Below are 24,279 nucleotides of genomic sequence, written 5' to 3' on the forward strand. Positions count from 1 at the left end.
ACTACAAATGAAACACATGTATAAAAAAATAGAAGATTTAGTCTCTGCTGCTAAAGTGATTAAACGAGTTTCTGAACAACACTGGGTTCAAGAAAGGATGTGAGGGAACTGTTGAGACCTAGTGTGCATTATCTGCCTGGAGAGCAGATTCTGATTGACCTGAACAGGTTCATGTGCTCCTTCCTGAAAGCAGTAGCCTAGGTCACCTGTCCCTATTATGTCTGTCTTATGACTCTGCAATAGCTCAATCAGGTTTTTACTCTTTGAAGTAATAATAAAGGTTCTCAGCCAAAGCCAGGGGTGCCTATACTTTTCCCATTGGGGGCTGGATTTACCTCTCAGAGCTCTCTTTTCCCAAACCTCCTTTCCTATTAGTGTTACAGGCCAAAATGAGACTCACCAAGACAGGTCTGGGCAGATTGTCGTTCTCACAAATATTCTGCAGAGAAGTCCCGAACAGCTGACCTGGCACTGGCGATGTTGGTGACATGGGCAAGGTATCCACCTGAGTGCTAGAACCCCGCCAAAAGGTCCAGTTTATGATGGATCTTCTCCTTTTAAATGTCTTCTGACCTGAATCTGAGGAAGAAGTGAGATTATTAGGAAAAATGACTGAATTAACTTAGTCTTATTTCTACAGTTTCCATTTTTATAGTATGTTCATTACTATGGCTCAATATTTTATAAATTAAAGAAGGATCAAACATTTGGGTTATTCTCCTACCCACTTTGAGGACATCACTAGTCTATTTAGTTGAGTTTTTTTTTAGAGCCACACCCATAGCATATAGAAGTTCCTAGGCCAGGGGTCGAATCAGAGCTACAGCTGCTGGCCTATGTCACAGCCACAGCAACACAGGATCTGAGCCATGTCTGAGACCAACACCACAGCTCATGGCAACACTGGATCCCTGACCCATTGTGCAAAGCCAGGGATCAAACCTATATCTTCATGGATACTAGTCGGATTCGTTTCCACTGTGTCACAATGGGAACTCCTTAGTTGAGTACTGACACTACCTTTTCAAAGGTAAAAGAAGGGAACCAAACTGTTAAAACTTACAGCAAAAAGTGTTCCATACCAACACCGATCCCATTTTAAAGATGAGACAAAGCATGCAAAAGAGCTATATGTGACTACTATTAAATAAAGAAAAAAGGAAAGGAAGAAGAAGGAGAAAAGGAGAGAGAAGGAGAGGAGAAGACAAAGAAGCAAGAGGGGAAGAGGAAAAGGAAAAAAAAGAGGAAGAAGAAGAATTAGGAGAAGAAGCACTGCCTCTATTAGGATGCTCTCTAGAAACAAGAAAGCTTTATTACCCGATTTTCCACTCCACTACTGATGCTACAGACACGGAGCTAATGTTCTACATTTCCCCTCCTTTCTTTCCAACTGCAAAGACTTTCATGTATCTTTTTGGTTCCTGTCTTTAAGTAGCATGTTTAAGGCAGATTGGATGGATGTGGACATGAGTGAGACTTGACTCTGACATGGTAAAGTTTACAATCTAATGGGGGAAAAAAACTTGTGATAGGTGAGTGGGAGGCAAGCAGGTATATTAATAAATAAATGTCATGAGGGAGGACCAAAGGCATTCAGAAGGATAAGAAGGTACATCTGTCTACCCATTAGGAGTGAGGGAGTGATCCTGGAGGCATCTGCATTTGATGTGAATTTTGAACGAACACAATTTCAACAGCTAAAGGATCTAGCATTGTGACCTGCATCTAGTAAGTACCCAATAAATCTTAATTGAACTGAGGAGGTATTTAGGTGGAAAAAGAAGACAGAGTGAACAGAATAAGCAGAAGAAAGGTCAACAGTGAATCATGATTTTGTGAGATCATCATTCTAAAACATTTTTGATGTCATCTGTATCTAATTTTAATGTGAAAAATTGATGGATCTTCATAGACAGCTCTTTAAGGCTCCTTTTGAACTTTTTTTTGCCATGCATGCACCCTGGCCCTCAACACACACACAGGTAACAACTATAAACACTGAATGAAATTTAAAAATATAAAAGTCTAACTGAAGGCATGAAAGAGTGACCAAAAGAAGGTAGACAGTGGAGGTAAAAGTTTGATACTCGGAAGAAGGGAATGGCAGGGCACTGGGTAAGTTTCCCATTTTTACAGCTTTTGGCCTGAGAACAGGCCCCAGGGTGGTAGGGGTGACTAAAATTGGGAAAGAAACCTACACTCTTACTGGCTTGAAAAAACCAGAGAATGCAGACAGAGGTAACCACAGTAGCTAGAAAGTGAAGTGTGTGTGTGGGAATCCCATAAAGGAAAAAACTGAGTAGTGGGAACCCCAAACATTGTGTATAGATTCTGCCAGAACCTCCAGCTGATCCCTGAAGCATGCATTTGTGGGGCAGATTCAAAACAGCTTACAGTTAGGACTAAAGGGGCAGAGATATGAAAGGCCATAACCCCCAGGGGGCGCCCACACAGGGACAGTGCACAGGATTAGTCAGTGTACACTCTGGCTGTGTGGCCCTGACACCTAACCACACTGCCAGAGATGATGTTCAGCTACTCAGCACTTCCTGACAGTGGAGTGATGAAGGAGATATTTTCAGGGAGGACTATGCAGTCAAATGCTCATGTCAAACAAGTGTTGTATACTGTGTATTTCCTCAGCATAATCAACGACCAAATACTGAAAAAGCTAAGTTGTTGGGAGAAGAATCCAATAAGTAATATTTTACTAAATAGCCTTCAGACGATTATCCACCCTAGGCTTCCTCGGGATATAGCAGGTACATTATTAATGTGCATACACCCAGGTGTAAAGGTCTTTGGTTCTGGAGTCAGGGGCCCAGTTAGACTCCTGGCTCGGACACTTATTTGTGCAAGTTACTTATCCTGCTTCTTCCAGTTTTAAAATGAGAACATTACCTACAGCACAAAGCCTTATTGACAGGATTAAGTAGGATAATGTCTGAAAAGTCCTACTTTGTTCAGGGCATAGGTCATAGCAATCTTGATTAAAGCTGCTCTCCACAATAAGGACCTCCTCCCCACATGCGTTCTGCATCTGTGTAACAGCCTGCAGGAAGGACGCAGGCAGGACGGAATACCAGACTCCGCTTAGCTAAAGCACCTTCTTCCTGCCCTGACATTCCCAACTCTACCATCTTAAAAAAACAGGAAAGGAAACCAAACCCATTCTTAAATCCAGAAGGGGATTCCTATAGGCCAGCAGTGTCGATCTGTGCAAATGTTTGTTTAATATGTATGTTTATATATGTTGAGTAGCTGTAACTTAATCTAGTTTCCTCACATTTAATCTGGGTTTCATTATTTCTAAAACTATCAGATTTATTTGATTTGTTGGCTTTCAAACACTTCTTCGGAAGAATGCTCTATCATAAACTTATATACCTAGCGGTCCTACGAGTGTAGACAGAGGATAAAGTAGAAATTGAGTCCTGTACTTTATTATAAATACTTTCAGCTGCAGCCACATCTTTTATTATGCACAACAGTTAATTTTAGAGTTCATGTTCCCTTTGGGACTGAGGAAAAAAATTTCATTAAAGTTTACTTTCTTGCAGAGCTTTTAACACATAGCTATTATTTTCTAAATGTCAAAGGCTGTTGAAAAAAACAGGCAGTTGTTATAAAAAAAATATAAGGGTGATGTAAACGTAGAGCAAATGAAATTCATGCAAATCTAGCTTTCCCAAACTATCCTGGTAAGACTCAGGCTAGTGTTTCTTCATGCTGAAATTAGGGAACTGAATATTAAAAATTGCATTTCTTAAAAGTTTGTGCTTACATATTATTAAAGAATAATAGCCACACAAAAAACCCTTAGTTAGAATTTTAGCAAGATGGTGACATAGGAAGATCCTGAAGTCACCTCCTACCATGGATACGCCATATCTACAGCTATATCAGGATCAATTTCCTCTGAAAAAACCCTAAAAACTGGGGGAAAGACTGGGCCAATGAGAGGGAAACTGAAGCAGGTAGAAAAGGCTAAGATACAATCTCACCACAAACTCTACTTCTGGTGCAACAACCACAGTCAGGAGGGAACTCATAACCTTGAGCTTCTCCAGAGGGAGTGATGGGTTCACACCCCACATTGGTCACCCCAAAGTTTAAGATTCAGCATCTGAGAGATGAGCCCCCAAAACATCTTGCTTTGAAGACCAACAGAGCTTATGTCCATGAGACCTGTGGGGCTGTGCAAATCCCAGGAACAGTTCTTAAATGGCTTGCGCACAGACTCACCCACCCGAGGGTCCAGTGCAGAGGCACCCATACTTTATGTGAAAGAGACTTATTTCCCAATCTTAAAGCATTGTTCTGAGGGGCAGCAGCCTGCTGGGATGCTCTGTGGGACAGAGACTAGTCGGTACTGTCCTTCTGTTTTCCTTCTACTTTGCTAAAGCTGGCAGGCACTATCTTTTTTTTTTTTTAACCTTTCTTGTGGGTGTCATCTTTTTATTTTTTTACTTTCCTTCCCCCTTTCCTCTTTTTTCCTTTTTTTCTCTTTTTCTTCCTTTTCTTTTTTTCAGTGGATGCCATCTTTGTACTTTCCTTTTGCCCACTTCAGCCAGTGGGCACCATTTTTGTGCTCTCCCTCTGCTGCACTCCAGAGCACCTCTATCTCATGGAAAGGTGATTTTATACATGTATAGTGCCCTTGTTTTTACATTTGGTGACATAGTTTTTGCAGCTTCCACCCAGGGAGTGGCCTTTGATCATCAGGCAGTGAGGGGGACTTACATCCCTGGGTCTCACAGGACTGTAACAATTAGACATAAGATTACCATTCCCAGGGCACTGTACATACAGCAACTAAAACACACCCCTAGCTTTCTGTAAAATACACCTATTTTATCATCCAGGAGCTTCAGCCCTGGGGAGGCATCAAGTCTGCCACATACAGAGGTATTCTCAAAGAATGTCAGCTGGGGGCATCATCTTTGCATGTTCCTCCTGAGTCACCACAGCTCACTGGTATCTCCCATAAAGAAGCTTATACACTCATCTGGAGCCCCAATTTTTGTGGCTGCTGCCAGAGGGTACCTTCAGATAGCCTGGTTCTGGTGGCCAGCAGAGTTTATGCTTGCAGTCCCAGTGGACTACATACACTTGCATTCTTGAAAAGATATTACTTGACAATCTGGTTTCCAATCAGCCTGAATCAGAAAAACTGACTGAGTTCTCTCCTTTGGAACACTGACTGACTTTGGCACATCTTCAACTATTGGGAGCTATTAAAAATAAAACAGCCTGCTTGAACAATTACAAAGAGTTGAGAGAAAACTAAGAGCTAGGGCACGGATAAATGAGAAGATTCATTTCCTAAACAAGGCCAACCATTCAAGACTAGGAGAGGTGGCTGTTTCATCATATGCACAGATACCAATACAGAAAGTCAAGCAAAATAAAGAAACAGAAGAATATGTTCCAAATGAAGGAACAAGATAAAGCCTCAGGAAAAAAGTTAATGAAATATAGATAAGTAATTTACCTGATAAAAGTTCAAGGAATGGTCATAAAGATGCTCACTGAACTTGGAAGAATGGATGAACAAATGAGAACTTCAACAGATAGCAAATAAAAGAAAGTTCCAAACAGAAGTCACTTAACTGAAGAACAGAGTAACTGAATTGAAAAATAACTGAAGTGGGGAGGTCAACAGCAGATCTGATGAAACAGAAGAAAGGATCAGTGAACTTGAGACAGGGCACAAGAACTCACCCAACCAGAGAAGCAAAGAGAAAAAAAGAATGAAAAAAGTGAAGATAGCTTAAGGGACTTATGGGACAACATCAAGTATATTAACTGTTATATTAGGGGGGGTCCCAGACAAAGAAAAAAGAGAGAAAGGGGAAGAAAACTTATTTGAAGACATAACATCTGAAAACTGTCCTAATCTGGGAAAACAAATAAATATTCAGATCCAGGAAGCCCAGAGATTTCCAAATAAGATGAACCAAGAGATCTACACCAAGACACATTAAAATTAAAATGTCAAAAGGTAAAGACAGGAGTTCCTGTGGTGGGTCAGTGGAAATGAATCTGACTAGTATCAATGAGGATGTGGTTTCAATCCCTGGCCTCACTCTATGGGTTAAGGATCTGGCACTGCTGTGAGCTGTGGTGTAGGTTGCAGATGCAGCTCAGATCCTGTGTTGCTGCGGCTGTGGTGCAGGTCAGTAGCTATAGCTCTGACTGGACCCCTAGGCTGGGTTCTTCCATATGCTGGGGGTGTGGTCCTAAAAAGCTAAACAAAATAATATAAAACAAAACAAAAATGTAAAGACAAAGAGAGAATTTAAAAATAGCAAGGGAAAAAGAATTTATTATGTACCAGGGAAAGCTCTTAAGACTATCAGCAGATTTTTCAGCAGAAATTTTATAGGCCAGAAGGAAATGGCACAATATATTCCAAATGTTGAAAGAAAAAAAAAATTCCAACCAAGAATACTTTACCTAGCAAAGTTATTACTGAGAATTCAAAGAGAGAGAGAGGTTTCTGAAGAAGTTAAAACTAAAGGGTTCTTCACCTCTACACTGCCCTTACAAGAAACCTTGTTAAAGGCATTTTTTTTTAAAGCTGAAAAGAAAAGGTGTTAATTAGTAACAAGATAATAAACAGAAGTATAAATCTCACCTGAAAAGGCAAATATATAGTACAAGTAGTGTATTAATTACTTATAAAGCTGGTATGAAGGTTGAAAGACAAAAATAGTAAAAATGATGTTAACTATAATATTTACTTAAATGATACACAAGATAAATGTAAAATGTGACATCAAAACCATGAACTAGCTGGGAAGGGAGAGTAAATATGTAGATCTTTACAATGTGTTCAAACTTAAGTCGGTATCGATATAAAAAAGAACTATAAGGAGTTCCCCGGTGGCCTAGTGGTTAAGGATTTGGAATTGTCACTGCTGTGGCCAGGGTTCAAGCCCTGGCCTGAAAACTTCTTTGAGCTCTGGGCATGGCCAAAAAAATAAAAAGGAATGTTATAAATACAAATTGTTATATGTAAGCTGCATAGTATCAAATAAGCAAAATCTTAGATACACAAAAGATAGTGAGAACCTAATCATATCACTAAAGAAAGTCATCAAACCACAAAAGAATAGAAAAAATGAACAGAGAAACAACAAAACAGCCAGAAAACAATTAAAATGGCAATAACACATCTATCAATAGTTACTTTAAATGTAAATGGACTAAATTCTTCAATCAAAGACAAAGGACTGGATGGATTTTAAAAAAACAAAACAAAACAAAACAACCAAGATCCAACTACATGCTACCTACAAGAGACTCACCTCAGACCTGAGAACATTACAGACTCAAAGTGAAGGGATGGAAAAAGATATTTCATGAAAACTGAAACCAAAAGAAATCTGGAGTAGCTATACTTATACTAGACAAAATAAACTTTAAAACAAAGACTATAATAGAAGACAAAAAAGGTCATTACTTAACAATAAAGGGGTGAATCCAGCAAGAGGATATAATACTTGTAAATATTTATGACCCAACATACGAGCACTTAAATATATAAAGCCAACGTTAACAGACCAAAAGGGAGAACTAAATAGTAATGTAATAATAGTAGAGGACTTTGATAACCCATTTACATAATGGATAGATCATCCAGACAGAAAATATAAAGAAAACATCAGCCTCATATGACAAGTTAGATCCGATGAACTTAAGAGAAAAAAAAAAAACATTTTTTTTTCTTTTCTTCCAAATGAGTGTACAGGATTTTTCACATTAACCAAAAAGAATAAAGTAGAGATCATCAGTTTAGGAAGAAATGAGGAATAGAGTATGTAAGACATAGATTTTAAAGGACTAGTCAATTTGCTGCCTCATACTCCTGAACACCAAAAAAGGTATCCCAATATATAGACATATATTCATCAAAATGCTTAAACTAAGAATAGAACATTCCATCAAAAGCAAGAGAATACACATTCTTCTCAAGTGCACATGGCATATTCTCTAGGATAGATCATTCGTTAGGTCACAAAACAAGTCTTAAATTTAAGAAAACTGAAATGATAGCAAACATCTCTTTGGACCACAAGACTATGAAACTAGACATAAATTACATAAGAAAACTGAAATATTCACAAATGTGTGAAGTGTAAACAACATGCTACTGAACAACCAAGTCAATGAAGAAATCAAAAGTGAAATAAAAAAAAACACTGAGACAAATGAAAATAGAAATATAATATACCAAACTTATGGGATGCAGCAAAAGCAGTTCTAAGAGGGAAATTCATCTCAATATATGTCTACTTCAAGAAACAAAAAATTCAAACAATTTAACTTTATACCTCAAGAAACTAGAAAAAGAACAAATGAAGCTCAAAGTTATTAGAAGGAAGGAAATAACAAAGATCAGAGCAGAAGTAAATGAAACAGAGACTAAAAAACAACAGAAAAATATCAATGAAACCAAGAGCTGCTTCTTTTAAAAAAAATAAACAAAATTGATAAACCTTTAGCCAGACTCAATAAGAAAGAGAGAGAGAGGGCTCAAACATAAAATCAGGAATGAAAGAGGAGATGTTACAATGATACCACAGAAATACAAAAGATCATAAGAGATTACTATGAACAATTATATGCCAATAAATTGGACAACCTAGGACAGATGGATAAATTCTTGGACACAAACAACATTCTGAGTCTGAATGTGAAGAAATAGAAAATCCAAACAGACTGATTATTGGTGGGAGACTGAATCAGTAATTTAAAAACTCCCTATAAACAAAAGTCCAGGACCCAACAACTTCACTGGTGAACTCTACCCAGCATTCAAAGAAGAATTAATACAAATCCTTCTCAAATTCTTCCCAAAAATAGGAAACTCATTTTTTAAGGCCAGCATGACCATGATACCAAAAGCAGACAGGGAAACGACAAGAAAAAAAATTACAGGTGAATATCCCTGCTGAACATATATGCAAAAATCCTCAACAAAATATTATCAAACTAAATTCAACAGTACATTAAAAGAATCATATACCATATCAAGTTGGATTTATTCCAAGGATACAAGGATGGTTCATATTTCAAAAATCAATCAATGTGATAAATCACATTAACAAAACAGAAGATGAAAATCATATGATCATTTCAGTAGATACAGAAAAAAGCATTTGACAAAATTCAGCATCCATTTATGATTAAAATTTCTGAACAGAATGGGTATAGAGAAAGTGTACTTCAACATAATAAAGGTCATATGTGACAGTTAACATCATACTCAATGGTGAAAAGCTTTCAGAAGGAAGACAAGGATGCCTACTCTCACCATTCTTATTCAATAAAGTACTGGAAGTCCTAGCCAAAGCAATTAGGCAAGAAAAAAATTATTCAAATTAGAATAGAAATAGTAAAACTGTCTCTAGGAGTTCCCGTCATGGCTCAGTGGTTAATGAATCCAACTAGGAACCATGGGTTGCGGGTTCAATCTGGGTTCGATCCCTGGCCTTGCTCAGTGTGTTAAGGATCTGTTGTTGCTGTGGGCTGTGGTGTAGGTTGCAGATGAAGCTCGGATCCTATGTTGCTGTGCCTCTGGCATAGGCTGGCAGCTACAGCTCTGATTCAACCCCTAGTCTGGGACCTCCATATGCTGTGGGTGCAGCCCTAGAAAAGACAAAAAGACAAAAAAAAAAAAAAAAACCAAAACCAAAACCAAAAAACCCCAAAACCCAAAAAACTGTCTCTATTTGCAGATGAGATAATACTATATACAGAAAACTCTAAACACTTCACCAAAAAACATTTAGAACTAATAAGTAAATTCAGTAGATTTGCATGATAGAAAACCAACATACAGATATCTGCTGTGTTTCTATACACTAATAACAAATGATTAGAAAGAGAAATTAAGAAAATAATCCCATTTATAAGGGATCAAAAAGAAAAAAATAACTAGGAATAAATTCAATCAAGAAAATGAAAGACCTGTACACTAAAAACTGTAAGGCACTGATGAAAGAAACTGAATAAGACACAAATAAACAGAAAGATATTTCATGCTCATGGATTGGAAGAATATTTTAAAAATCTCCATACTATCCAAAGCAGTCTATAGACTCAATACAGTCCCTATAAAAATTCCACTGGCCATTTTCACAATATTAGAACAAACGATTTTAGAATTTGTATGGAACCATAAAAGATCCCACGTGGGCAAAGCAATCTTGAGAAGGAAGAACAAAGCTGGAGGCATCATGTGTCCTGATTTTAAACTACATTATAAAACTATAGTGATCAAAACAGTATGATACTGGCATAAAAATAGATACATTGATCAATAGAACAGAATAGAAAGCCCGGAAATAAACCCCCCACACTTGGCCAATTAATTTATGACAAAGGAGCCAAGAATAGTGGGGAAAGGATGGTCTCTTCAATAAGTGGTGTTGGGCAAACTGGATAACAACATGCAAAAAATGAAACCGGATCACATCATACATAAAAAATAACTCAAAATGGATCAAGACTTGAATATATGACCTAAAATAATAAAACTCCCGGAAGGAAATATGGGGGTAAACTACTTGACTTGGTCTTGACAATGATTTTTTTGTATTTGACATAAAAAGCAAAAGCAACAAAAGTGAAAATAAACAAAAGACTACATAAAGCTTCTGCACAGCAAAGGAACCCATCAACAAAATGAAAAATCAACCTACTGAATGGGAGGAAATATTTGTAAATCACCTATCTGATAAAGGGCTAGCATCCAAAATATAACTCAACAGCACAAAACCAAACAATCTGATTAAAAAAGTGGGCAGAAGACCTGAATAGACATTTTTCCAAGAAAGACGTACAGAAGGCCAACAGGCACATGAAAAGATGCTCAACATCACTAATCATCAGGGAAATGCAAATCAAAAGCACAATGAGGTATCAACTCACACTTCTGAGAATGGCTATTATCAAAAGAACAAAAAATGAGACGTGGTGATGAGGGTGCGGATAAAAGAGAAACCTCATGCACTGCTGGTGGGAATGTAATTTGGTGTAACTGCTATGGAAAACAGTATGGAGGTTCCTCAAAAAACTAAAAATTGTACAACCATATGATGCAGCATTTCCATTTCTGAGCAATTATCTAAAGAAAATGAAAAACTAATTTGACATTCAAGACATTTAACAGACAAGTAATGTCAAGCTACTTTTATAAGAAAAGTCTTGCCCTCTAAAGTTAAAATAAGATGCAAGATTTCCATTTCCATAAAAATTTATAGCAGATATGTTTTCTGAGCTCAAACTACAGGTCCAACCTCAATGCAACTGCAAAGGAAACTTCTATATTTCAAAATCCTTAGTGAAACTTAATTGTGCAAAAAGAAATTTCCATATTTCCAAATCCTCTAATTTTCATCTAATCTTTAATAGGAAGTGATAGATCTGCAATGAAATGACATGCCAAAAAGCAAATACCAAAAGAAGAATATAAAAAAAATTCTATAAATGTCTCTGAAGAGGAATACGCTAATTAAAATTGTATGCTTGAAGGATGATATATCAGTATCTTTTCACTATATGCATGAAAAGATATTTTCATAATGATGAAATACATAAAATCTCATTATTATTAAGAACATTTTGCATTCAATTATGGTAATTATAATACTAACTTTGAATACAATTAAATGAAATATTATTTCCAAAAATGAATTCAATTCTTCTCATTAGTAGTCTGTATGACATAAAACTGTACTCAATTATTGCCGTAAATTGAACATCATCAATAAAAATTTTGTGGAAATTTGTTTTCTCTCTTTTTATATGAGTAACCATGTAATATTCTCAGTTTTGTCTCTTGACCTGCAAATTTGACTATATGGTCTTCTACAGAAAACATCTGTTGATCCCTAATCTAAGTCAGTGATTTCTAAAGTAGTTGTTCATCAAAATCTCCTGTATTTAAAAAACACAAAACTGGTTCACTTGTTAATTTTTTCCTTGCACAGGCAGGTTGCCACTATTGGTCTATAGTTACTCCATCCCTGATCCCATTTATCATGAATCATCTTACAGCTGTAACCACTATTATCCTAACTTCCAACAGAGAGAAACAGAGGATTATTAAGTAGAGGATGCCTACTTATATTAAATTAAGCAAGTCAATGGCAAAATTGGGGTAAAACCCTTAGGAGATTTTTGATCCTTGATTATTTTGGTCAAATTAATTAAGATAAATTTATTTTATTTTCTTGACAAGGGACTCAAAAAACCAGTTTTGAAAACACAGGTATAAAGGTAGAAGAGTAAAATATTATTCTCCTCAACCTAATTATAAAGGCAACATTCCCTTTGTATCTTTAATGAGCACTAACAAAAGATGTATTAACAAATTAATTCTTTCAATAAATATTTATCGAGTATTTATTTATATATGCAACAATGTTCCAGGTGCTAGGAGTATATAGCAGTAAACAAAACAGCCCAAATTCTCTGCCTTCATGGAGCTCGCATTTTAGTGGATGGAAAACTGTAACATCTCTCTAATACCCCTTCAAAATGGCCCAAAGATGTGAATAAACAGGCTTAGAGTTGAAAACTCAATTTACCACCATAGGAGAGAGGAGGACTGGTGCAAATGCAAGTAAGTTTCTATAGCTGGTGTTGGCAAAATGAAGTATTCTGATCAATGACTTCAATAAAGTATGAAATTTGAAGCTAGGCCATCAATAGGAAGTGACAGGGCTGGACATGCTTATGTTGGGGGGTGAGTATAAAACAATGGCTACTGTTCTTTGGGTCCCCCGGTTTGTTCAAATAGACAAAAGCAGCTATAAAATTCAGCATCAGTTTTCCAGTATCTCACTCACATTTTTTGATAAGACACATTTTCTTCTATTTTCCATACAATCTTTCAGACTGAGGGCATAAAGTTCAAACTTGGGTTAGGGTAATTAATGATAGTCCTCTTATGTTGAATATCGCTTTTATCACTCTGGAGTCTTTATTATGGAGTGGTTAAGAGATGGCTACATTCACAGGGAATTGGGATTAGATCAGTAGACTAAGGAGAGAGTTCTGTGGAAATCATCTTAATCTTCAAGGCTTATCGGTACCAGGATCCAGGTAGGGCCTCAGAGTCTCCTGACACCCATCACTGACAGCCTCCTTTTTATAATGTAACCATTTAGGGGGAACACACAATGCAATGTCTTATAGTACAAAGAAGGCATTGAAACACCTGCAGCATTGCTTGGTGCCTTTGACTGTGAAGTGGGCATAAGGTTAAAGGGGAAAGAAGAGTGAAGAAAGAAGGAACAGACACTATTACTCCTGCTGATTTATAAAACCATCTTCTAAAACTTCGTCTTTCCTTCGAAACACTTAAAAAATTAAAAAAAAAAAAAAAACCAAACAAACCTCATCCTACTGCAAGTTTGGGTCTTTGCTTGTATAAAGGCAAATGACTCTGAAAACTTTGTTTTCAGGAATGAGAAGTTCTGCTAAAAAGGGCTCTATGAGGGAGGAGGAAACTCACCACTCAGTTGCTGGGCCACAGCCAGGCGGCTGGGCTTCAGGATGAACTGGCACTGCATCTCTCGGGGCAGCTGCTCCATGAGGAAGGCCTCCTGGAGGCTGGAAGGTGTGGGGGAGTCCTTTGATCCCTGCGTCAGAAGTGCGCTGTCTCGAAGATGGCTCATTTTAATTCCATAGGGATATTCATGCCCTACACAGAGAAAAACCTGAATGTAGACTTTGGGCTCACTGGCACTGTGAGTGTGTATGCTACGTATGGGAATGTATTACAATTTGCTCCTGGGGCTTCTGGTATAAAGATCTTTTTGTTGACAATGATCACCATACACACTCTTACAGTTGGAGACCATGGCATAATGCAGGTGGCCCAACCAGAATAGGTTTTTTTTTTTTTGGGGGGGAGAAAAAAAGCAAAAAAGAAGAAAATCTTTAAAGAATACCTTGTTTGGGAATGCACAGATTAGCCTGTGAGTCACATAATGTTGATTTTTCTTATGTTAACATCTAAGAATATTTAAGTGTTCTAGTTTCTCCTTTGATACTAACTATACCTGTAAATCTTGAGCAAATCCTTAACCCCTCTCAGCCCTAAATTCATGTTTTAAAGTATTTACCCTACCTATTACATAGATTTAAAAGGATCAAATAAGTACACTTTAGTAGTTCATATTATTTAAATAGTAAGGGCAAAGAACTATATATTTCAAGCATCACTATGATTACTATGATTCAATGTAAGATGTCTGTCTGAAAAAGACATTCTATACTTTTTATGAGCTATATAATTAGAGTTACTCAAGAGCATTAGGACTTTTTTCTTGACTTACGCTTCCCTCCCACCCCTGCTCTCTGAAGTTGTTATTCATAGGCAATAATTGTAAGGAAGACTGCAGGGTATTAGGAATACAAAAACAAGATTCAAAAAGGAATTTTCAAACTAGAAAAACTAAATCTTGGACTTCTGACTGCAACATGATTTTTTTACTCTTCGGTACTCTGTGTAACTGTACTTTCTTAATAAAGTACCATTGTGCAGTAGATTTAGTTTATTTATTTATTTTTTTCTTTTAGGGCCACACCTGTGGCATATGGAAGTTCCCAGGCTAGGGCTCCAATTGGAGCTACAGCTACTGGCCTATGCCATAGCCACAGTAACACTGGATCTGAGCCACGTCTGTGACCTACACCACAGCTTACAGCAATGCCAGATCCTTAACCCATTGAGTAAGGCCAGGGAATGAAGCCGCATCCTGATGGCACACTAGTCAGATCTGTTTCCACTTTGCCACAATGAGAACTCCTAGTTTACTTTTTAAAGAAAGTAAATTCTTTCCTATTCCTGATTCATCACTGAATATAACTCAGTGAACTCTTTCTTTTTTCTTTCCATCTGGCATAGTCATACAATATCAATGCTCCATTAATATTTAGTATTATAGCAACTTTCAGGAATTAAGAAAAAAAAGAACTTCTATGACAGCAATAGAACAAAATCAATTATCAAAATAGCCAGGAGCTAATCTGTAATTGCAGTTTGCAAGGAACTTTAAAATATACAATGAAGAATTGCTGCTAAGTAACAATCACGTCCCATGGATTTTTAGTGAGAGTTAGAAATGAAGCTTGAAGCTGTCTTAAGCCTGAGAGTTACTGTCTATATAATTTTAATTAAATTAATATATTTTATTACAACATCTATTTTAAGTATTAATTTGATTTTTAATCACAGCTTTAGTTGTTGCTCATTGACTTTTACAAAAGTGACATTAAGAAAGAAATTGGAAATGTAGTCCAGTTTGGTCCTCAGCCATGAGCACAATGACTTGCTTCAAGTCTGAGAATAAACATTTCATAGAAAAATTTGGTTTTAGGTTATTCAGGTCACTTGCAACCTGAATTATGCAGTAGTGATCTCACAGGTAAATGAAACAATTATAAGAGGTAACTTATATGATATGCCTTGTACAACATATGGCAAACAGTAAGCATTTAAAAATTATTAACAGAAATTATCATTATCATCATCATCATTGATGCCACCATCTCAAGATCTGCTACAGATAATGTCTCTTATTGTAATTGGTCTATTTCTGTTAACCACAGTGAATGACGTCACTGATCATGAAATCTTTTTTAGCTAAATGATTTAAATAAGGTGAGATGTATCTAGTTATCAATAATTCTTCAAAAAAATACTAGAAAGCTTGGCTAGAAAAACAGTAAAGTAGTTAGCAAAGTAGTAGCTATTGCAAAGTTAGTCAATGAAGATTTTCAGGAATCTAAATTTTAGGTTTAGTTTCATTTTCTTTATGATGCCTAGGAAAGTTTTGCGTGCAGGGCAGGTGTTAAATACTCACTGGTAGATTAAGAATAATTATTGGATTAGAGATGGTCTTTCCATAGAGGCAAGTAGTAGGTAGGAAAGGGAATAGGAAATTTAAGATTTAAACATGAAAAATAAATATATAGGAAAAAGGAATACCTATATGTATTGCTTTCTTTTAGAAAAACATTTTAGGAGTTCCTGCTGTGGCTCAGTGGTAATGAGACCAGTATCTATGAAGACGTGGGTTTGATCCCTGGCCTCGCTCAGTGGGTTAAGGATCTGGTGTTGCCATGAGCTGTGGTGAAGTCACAGATGTGGCTCAGATATGGCAGTTGCTGTGGCTGTGGTGTAGACTGGCAGCTGCAGCTCTTATTTGACCCCTAGCCTAGGAACCTCCATATGCCACAGGCGCAGCCCTAAAAGAACAAAAAAAAAAAAAAAAAGAAAAAAAAGAAAAAACAAAAGAAAAATATTTTAAAAAGTTGGCAAGATAGTTCTCTTTATAAAGTGAAAAGAAGAGGAAAATTTATATTTCTCTTTCCAACTATACCATTAGCTGCTTGAATGAAGAGAGATTATTTGTCTGGCACACGGGAAATACTTTAAAGATATTTATTAAATTAATAAATGAGTATTACATACGATTTAATATTTAGTAGTAATTAAATTTAATACCACATGACCAATTCTGAGACATTTATAATTATAATTAAAACATAATCAATCCTATTTTAGATTTTCACAGAAACTTACCAATAAGAGGGTATGGTGCCTCTTCTCTGCCAGAATTGACCCATAACTGGTAGTCTTTTTCTGAGCCCTTGGAGATAGAAAAATTAACAATTCCTTCACATTTGGTAAATGAATGAGGACACATTTTTTTTTGACATTTTTATGTTTTGCAAAAGAAAAATAGGGATAATATAAATGCTTTTCAGGTTAATGGTGGTGGATATGGTTTTTGAAGATGGCAGTGGTGATTCCTATAACTTGCCTCTCTTTCTCTAATCCCCAATGAGGACTCAGGAATCCTGCCCCTTTTCTCTAGGGATGACTAGGCATCCATAAACTGCAATGGAATCAGGCCCTCACTCTTATGGGAAATCCACAGAATGTGAAATCATATGTATGCCTTTTTACAAAGTCAGAAGAAACTTTTTGGTTTTCTAAAAGGTTAATCAATCTTTTTTGGAGTCCTGACTTCTGCTATGTCAATGCGTTTCTCAGAGAATACTGGACTTAATCTCCTGCGAACACAACCTTGTTATGCAGAAAGCCATAACACTGCTGTGTCTATGATGAAAAAGTAAAATCTCAAAGGCTGATTATTAGCTTAGCTGCTTCTGAGTGCAAGGAGAAGAATGACAAGGGACTTTGAGGAGATGGGTAGCTGGCACAGTCTACACTGGTTTTACTTTGGGCAAGTCCAGTCCTGGGGATAGAAAAAACGAGAACACTGTCTAGAGAACAGGCCCCATTATGGGGAACAATGAAACTGTTCACTAGCAGAATTATGATCCAGCAATACTAAAAGTACCACTTGAAAGAGATAATACTAAATTATACAAACTTTGTTGTATCCTCTATAGAGACAAAGCAAAAATGTTTGAAATGAAATTAGAACAGATTGGCAATATTTAATATTCTTGCCTTTATCTTCTGATTAAAAATCTTAGCCCTGACCTTACAATGAATGGCGGGTCTTGGCTGGGAAATAACCCCAACCAGATCCCTCCCCTACTTGGTCACTTCCTTATTGCAAACAGATAGAGTAATCTAATAAAAATCTTTTCTTTTTTTTTGTTGTGTCTGAAAATACTTTAATAAGCCCTTAGAACAGTATAACCGAACTACCTCAATTCCTAATTATACTGAATAGAAATATACTTAATATGATCACTTTATCTAAAAGAAAGGCATAAATAAGCACATGAGTCATGTCATTAATTAATCTCCCTTAAACTACTCACTCTCTTCCAGTGTATAATTTTGTAAACTTAGAGGTCAATGCAGAGGTGTCTGCTTTACCTAGTGCATATCCATATTTACTTACATCTTAAATATATCATTAAATTTAACTAAAATAAATCAGATTTCTCAATCTAAATTTTGGTTTCCCTGAGTTCTTAAGGGCTTATGATAGTATGTGTGAAAGCAAATCAAAATACAGTTAAGACTATGGCATATCTTAAGTATCTGTTGTGTCACATCTTAGGAACACCGTGTTTTCATATTTATAGAGAACTCACTCAAGAAACGGCATTGTTCAAGTGCTTCCTTGAGTTTTCATCCTTCTGAAAGTCACTTCCTTTAATAACATACCCACCAGTGTCGTGTTTATGTACCAGTAGGGGGGACATGAGAATTTCCAATTCTCTTTCCCTATCTCATCCTCAAACATTCCAATCTTCTCTATTAATAAAATCTCAAAAGCTCATCATTGCCCCATGAAACAAGAAGCAGAAGCTACAAGAAAAACAGGGGAGGAGTTCCTGTTGTGGTGCGGTAGTTAACGAATCCGACTAGGAACCATGAGGTTGTGGGTTCGATCCCTGGCCTTGCTCAGTGGGTTAAGGATCCGGTGTTGCTGTGAGCTGTGGTATAGGTTGCAGATTAGGCTCGGATCCCACGTTGCTATGGCTCTGGTGTAGGCCAGCATCTATAGCTCCAATTCGACCCCTAGCCTGAGAACCTCCATATGCCACGGGAGCGGCCCCAGAAAAGACCAAAAAAAAAAAAAAAAAAAAAAAAAAACAGGGGAAAATGTGGTGTGTGTGTGCTAAAGATCTTTAAATCCATGGTGAAATCCAAAGCTTATTTTTTAATTTACCAATTCATTAGAGGTACCATTTACCTGATTCTCTGGGCCTACAACCAGTGAATACTGTTTTTGGCCATATGTTCTTTACATAAAAGTTCTACTATAGAACAAATCCATCAGAATTCATCACCCTGACACTGACTGAATCTTGGGCTAGTAAGTGAATAACTAGGTAAGGAAGAAGAAGCAGGGGAGGAAGCAGGGAAAGAATAATATACAGGGACAAGTGAGAAGGGGGAAGGAGGCTGAAACTTTCTTTTTAAGAATCTTATACCACCCCCCAAATGTATACGGATAAAAAATACTTATCATTACCACTCTGAAATTATAGTCGAATCTTATTATGCTTTGTAGTGCACACAGGATATAATGTGGGAGTGGAAGAACAGCATTTGATATTAAGCTAATATATTAAAACTTCACTGATCCAGGTGAAAGACCTATGCTGTGAAACCTATGCTGTGAAATCACTGATTAAGGAGACTGAACTCAGTACAAATAAATGGAAAGATAACCTATGATAAATGATTGTAAGGATTAATACTGCTATAATATTCATACTATCCAAAGCAACTGACATATTTAATGCAATCTCTATCAAAACACCCATGACATTTTTTACAAAAATAATCCTAAAATTTCTACAAAAGACATAAAAGACCCAGATAGCCAAAGAAATCTTGAAAAAAAACAAAAACAAAAACAAAAAACTAGAGATATCATGATCCCTAACTTCATACTATACTACAAAGCTACTGTAATCAAAACAGTATGGTACTGGCACAAAAATAGACACATAGATCCATTGAACATAACAGAGTACCCAGAAATAAACCCACATACCTATGGCCAATTAATCCATGACAAGGAGGCAAGAATATATAATGGAGAAAAGATAATCTCTTCAATAAATGATGCTGGGAAAACTGCACAGCTACATGTAAAATAATGAAACTAGAATATATTTCCTACCATATACAAAAATAAAGTAAAAATAGATTAAAGGCCTAAATGTAAAACTGGAAACCATAAAATTCCCAGAAGAAAACAGGCAGAACACTCTTTGAAATGAATTGCAAAAATATATATATTTTTGGATCTGTTTCACAAGACAAAATAAATAAAAGCAAAAAAAAACAAAGGAGACCTGATTAAACTAAAAGTTTCTGCAAGCAAAGGAGACCACTGACAAAACTCCCATATAGAATGGGAGAAGACATTTGCAAATGATATGAGCAACAAGGAGTTAATACCCAAAATATTTAAATAGCTGATATAATTCAATTCTCAAAAAAACCAACCAAATTCAAAATGGGCAGAAGAACTTCTTTTTTCCAAAGAAGACTTATAGATGGCTAGCTAACAAGTACAACTGCAATAATGAGTTATTAACTCACATCTTTCAGAATGGCTTTCATCAGCAAGAACACATATAACAAATGTTTTCAAGGATGTGGATAAAAGGGAACCCTCCTACACTATACCACTTACATGGCTAAGAATGTAAATTGGCACAGCCACTATGGAAAACAATGGAGGGTCCTCAAAAAATTAAAGATATGATCCAGCAATTTCATTTCTGCATATATATCCAAAGAAAACAGAAAAACTAATTTGAAAAGATATATGCACCCCAATGTTCACATCAGCAACCGAAGTGACCATCAACAGAAAAACAGATGAAGAATATACGGCATACATATCTACAGATATCTGCATATATTTATAGATACACGTAGAATATTTCTCAGCCACAAATAAGAATGAAAATTTTTCCATTTGCAACAATATGAACAGACTTGGGGTGTATTATGCTTAGTGAAATAATTCAGATAGAAAAAGACAAACATCATATGTATTTACTTTTATGTGGAATCTGAAAAATAAAACAAATGAACAGGTATAAAAAAAAGAAACAGACATACAGGGAATAAACTAGAGTTCCTAAGGAATTGTGGGGTAGGAGGAAGGGCAAGACAGGTGAAGGGGATTAAGAGGTATAAACTGGCAGGTATGAAAGAAATAAGGTATATGGATGTGATGTACAGCACAGGGAACATAGCCAATAGTTTATGATATTTTTATATGGAATATAATCTATAAAAACATGAAATCACTATGTCGTACACGTGAAACTAATATACTGTTGTAAGTCAACTACACTTCAATTAAAAAACCCCCCAAACCCTCAAAAAGAATAAAAAACTTACTGTTCTTATTTTCTACATTATTGGGGATAAAATATAACTTTGGTGTTTCTAGTAATCAACTGTCCTATGATGGAAGGAATAATATTTATAAGAATCTACAGTATCAATGTTTGTTTTTAATTAAGAATATCTAGCAGAGTAACTTACATTTATCCCTAGCATTGGTAGTGACTTGTTGATAACTTCATTTGCTGTATCTGAATTCGTTACTATTATAGTTTTAGACTGTGGGGAAAAAAATAAGAAATACAGCTATCAATAAAGGATTTTAAAATAGGCAAACAAGTACTTACTGCCAAATGATCGTTCACATGCAAATCTGGATTTCACATGCTGACAGAGTAAATCACATGACTTAAGTAGAACACAAACCCTTGATTATAATTTACTTTCATTCCATTACATATTATGCCTTTTAATAAAACATCTTTCTCTTAAAATAAAGAATATGTGGCTCACAAAATAGAAGACCTTAAGCCAGAAGGAAAAAGGATAAATATATTTAGGAGAGGTGACAAGGATCACCCTCCTCGTCAAAAACAAACGAAAAATAATCACTGAGGTTGGTCCTCCACATCATGTCCACGACTGTCTCCATAAAGCAACACACAGTAAAAAAGGGAGAGGGTTAGAATGCTTTCTAGTTCTTCCTGAGTACTGTTTTCAGAGTGTGGGTTTTCATTTCTTTGCACGGTAAAAAGTCAGTTTAGGTAAAATCAGAATAAGAGCTGGTTATAAAAGACATTTCAAGTTTAGAATTAAAAGCCCCTTTATTTATTGAGCACTTTCTGTATGTTAGGCACTGTGGCTACTGAGCTTTCCATTCCTGAAATCTGTAAAGGCCTTAAAACCAATGAGTCCAGCAAACAGATTGAAATTTTAGAAAGTTCAAGTCTATTACCAACTCTGCCATTGAATGGGATATCTCCAAGTAGCTCCGTGCTAAATGAGAAATCACTACTTAAAAATAGATAGTTCACAACAAAAAGACATGGAATTAACAAGATTCTGAGCATCTATAGAATTCACTGAATTCTAAGATATTATTTAAATATAAGACAGTGCTATGCTATCAAAAAAGAAATATTTACTATGCAGATATTATAATCATCAGATACATCAATAATTAAGGCTGTGTCCGTGATAGGGCTTATATGGCACAAATAAGTAGCACAAATGATACTACTACTGCTATCATTTATGTAGTACTGCTGCTTACTCTCATTTTGGAAACAAAATGATAAAAAATAAAACTAAGTGAAATCCACTGATAAGTCATCACTTAGCCCTCTGTTACGGTATTTCATCTCTATAAGCCTATTACTTGACATGATAAACTGCCTCAAGTTTGTTAACTGCTTTCAAATTGTGTTCCTTATAGCTCCGAAGATGCAAAAATATTTCAGAACCCATCAGGGAAGGCTTAGCGTTTGTCTCCTACTAGAGCGGCAGAGATGTTTTACATGTTGGGCTTTAACTTGAGACAGAATTATCATGAAAGCCTTCTGCTTTTTTAAGTCAGAAAGCCCATCCATTTAATTTTAAGAAACATTCTATAAAGTCTTTTGTAAAGTGAAGGATATTTCCCATAATACTAATAATCACTCCCAATGTACCTGGTTTCTAAGATGAGTTTTCTTAATATTAGATAACATATGTTCAAAACAGTAACTACAGGGTGTGTATTTTTCCCTACAGGCCTCTCTGATAAGATGTAACAAATGAGTTTTAGCAGATAAGTAAATGAGTAAAGAGACACAAATGAGAATGTTACTATTTTGTTCATATTAGCAGGATTCACTAACAGGCAGTGCATAACTAAAACTCAAGGATAAAGAAGGCTTCTCATGCATGCCCTCCTACTGGGGAAAGTCACTCTTTCTGGAAGCAGCACTCTCTGAAAGGAGACTCTTGGTGTGAAGCAACTTCAGAAGGCAAGGGATAGTGCGTCCTACCATCATGGACTTAACCGGGGCACTAGTGACTAAACAGAGCACCCAATCCAACCACACCTCGTCTTCTCTTCCAAAACCAGTCCTTTCTCAAGCACACTCTTGCCAAACACTGACTCCTGAATGTAACCAACTGCCATAACAAATGAATCAATGTCAGCAGAAAACCAGTGGTGTTTCTCTCCCCTCCTTCCTTTGCTACAGAGGATTTCTGTAGTCTCATACCACCACGTGAGCCCTTCCCTCAAGCACTGGCATCCTGAACACGTGCATAACTTTTGCCCCAAACGTAACTGTTTTGTACTACATATTTTTCCACACACAAAACTATTCTGTGTGATCTAGAGCTACTGTGAAGTGTGGCAATCCACTGTATCATAAAAATGTGTTTCCACTTCTTTGTTCATCCTGGATGCCATCTTGGCACGTATATTATATTTCGGTCATCAAATTCCACATAGCAACTACGGCTAAGGAGCTAAGGAGACAATTTTTATTTGACCAAAATGATAAGAACGGTAAGGTGGGAACATGCTGCTCTGTTAAAAATGTCGTCTCTCCCAGCTCATCCATTTATTAACCTGAGGGATTCAATAACTAAAAACTCAAAGAAGGAAGAACTTTCTAAAACTACTCTCTACTTAAGAAGTGACAAGTTGGAAAAAATTGTTTAACACTAATGGGAAATACCTCCTTGTAGAAATGGCTTTACTGTAAGCCTCCATGGCTGCTATTGAAAGGATCCAGAGAAACACTAATGCCAGAGGAAGGAATGAGACATCTGACAAGCAATGTTCTTTCCAAGTGCAAATGTTAGATACTGTAGTTAATATGAATTTCTCCTGCTTCATTTCTCAAGGGTTACTTTCACATATACAAAGATACACATGTGCCCAGGAAACTGCACTTTCCCCCAATAGCGGTATTTCTAAACGCCTACCTTCCACAGCATGTACACAGTCTGTTTGTCTGTCTGTCTGACTGTTTCTATTTTTTTTTAATCCATAGTGTTCTGCCTTATGCAGGGACTTGGAATTTAATTTTCTGGCTTAGAAACACTTACATAGGCACAATTCCCAATGTCCTTGGCGAAGACTTTGAGGGGAATGCTCTTCGGGTAGTCCTTCTCTTTCTCTAGATTGATGTATCTAATCAAATGCAACAACAACCCAAAACAACACTGAGTCAGATGGGTTTTGCTAATGGCTTATTTTAAAATCAATCTATTTTGCTAATATTTTCAAAATACTTATATGCTATTTTTAAAAAAGACAGATGGAAAGACTCAGCAAAGTCAGATTACATTATGGGTTGGAAGAGAACTTTAAAAATTCTCAGGACATTAGGCATGGGCACAAAACAGACCAGAGAAGATCCATCTCAAGTGAGGCTTGAGAAGCCAGTCAGGTTAAGGCACCTCTGGGCGATGTTTTATCCTCA

General features: G+C 36.4%; 1 protein-coding gene across 1 annotated transcript in view; it reads right to left on the bottom strand.

Annotated features, from left to right (window-relative positions):
* ARHGAP20 (Rho GTPase activating protein 20) overlaps positions 1-24,279 on the bottom strand; it is a 111,173-nt gene that overhangs the window by 16,510 nt on the left and 70,384 nt on the right. Inside the window, 5 exon segments of the mRNA XM_021062754.1 lie at positions 401-579; positions 13,532-13,720; positions 16,610-16,676; positions 21,035-21,112; positions 23,903-23,987. Coding sequence (XP_020918413.1) covers positions 401-579; positions 13,532-13,720; positions 16,610-16,676; positions 21,035-21,112; positions 23,903-23,987 — 598 coding nt within the window.

Source organism: Sus scrofa, chromosome 9 (assembly GCF_000003025.6).
Source record: "Sus scrofa isolate TJ Tabasco breed Duroc chromosome 9, Sscrofa11.1, whole genome shotgun sequence".
NCBI classification, from domain to species: Eukaryota; Metazoa; Chordata; class Mammalia; order Artiodactyla; family Suidae; genus Sus; species Sus scrofa.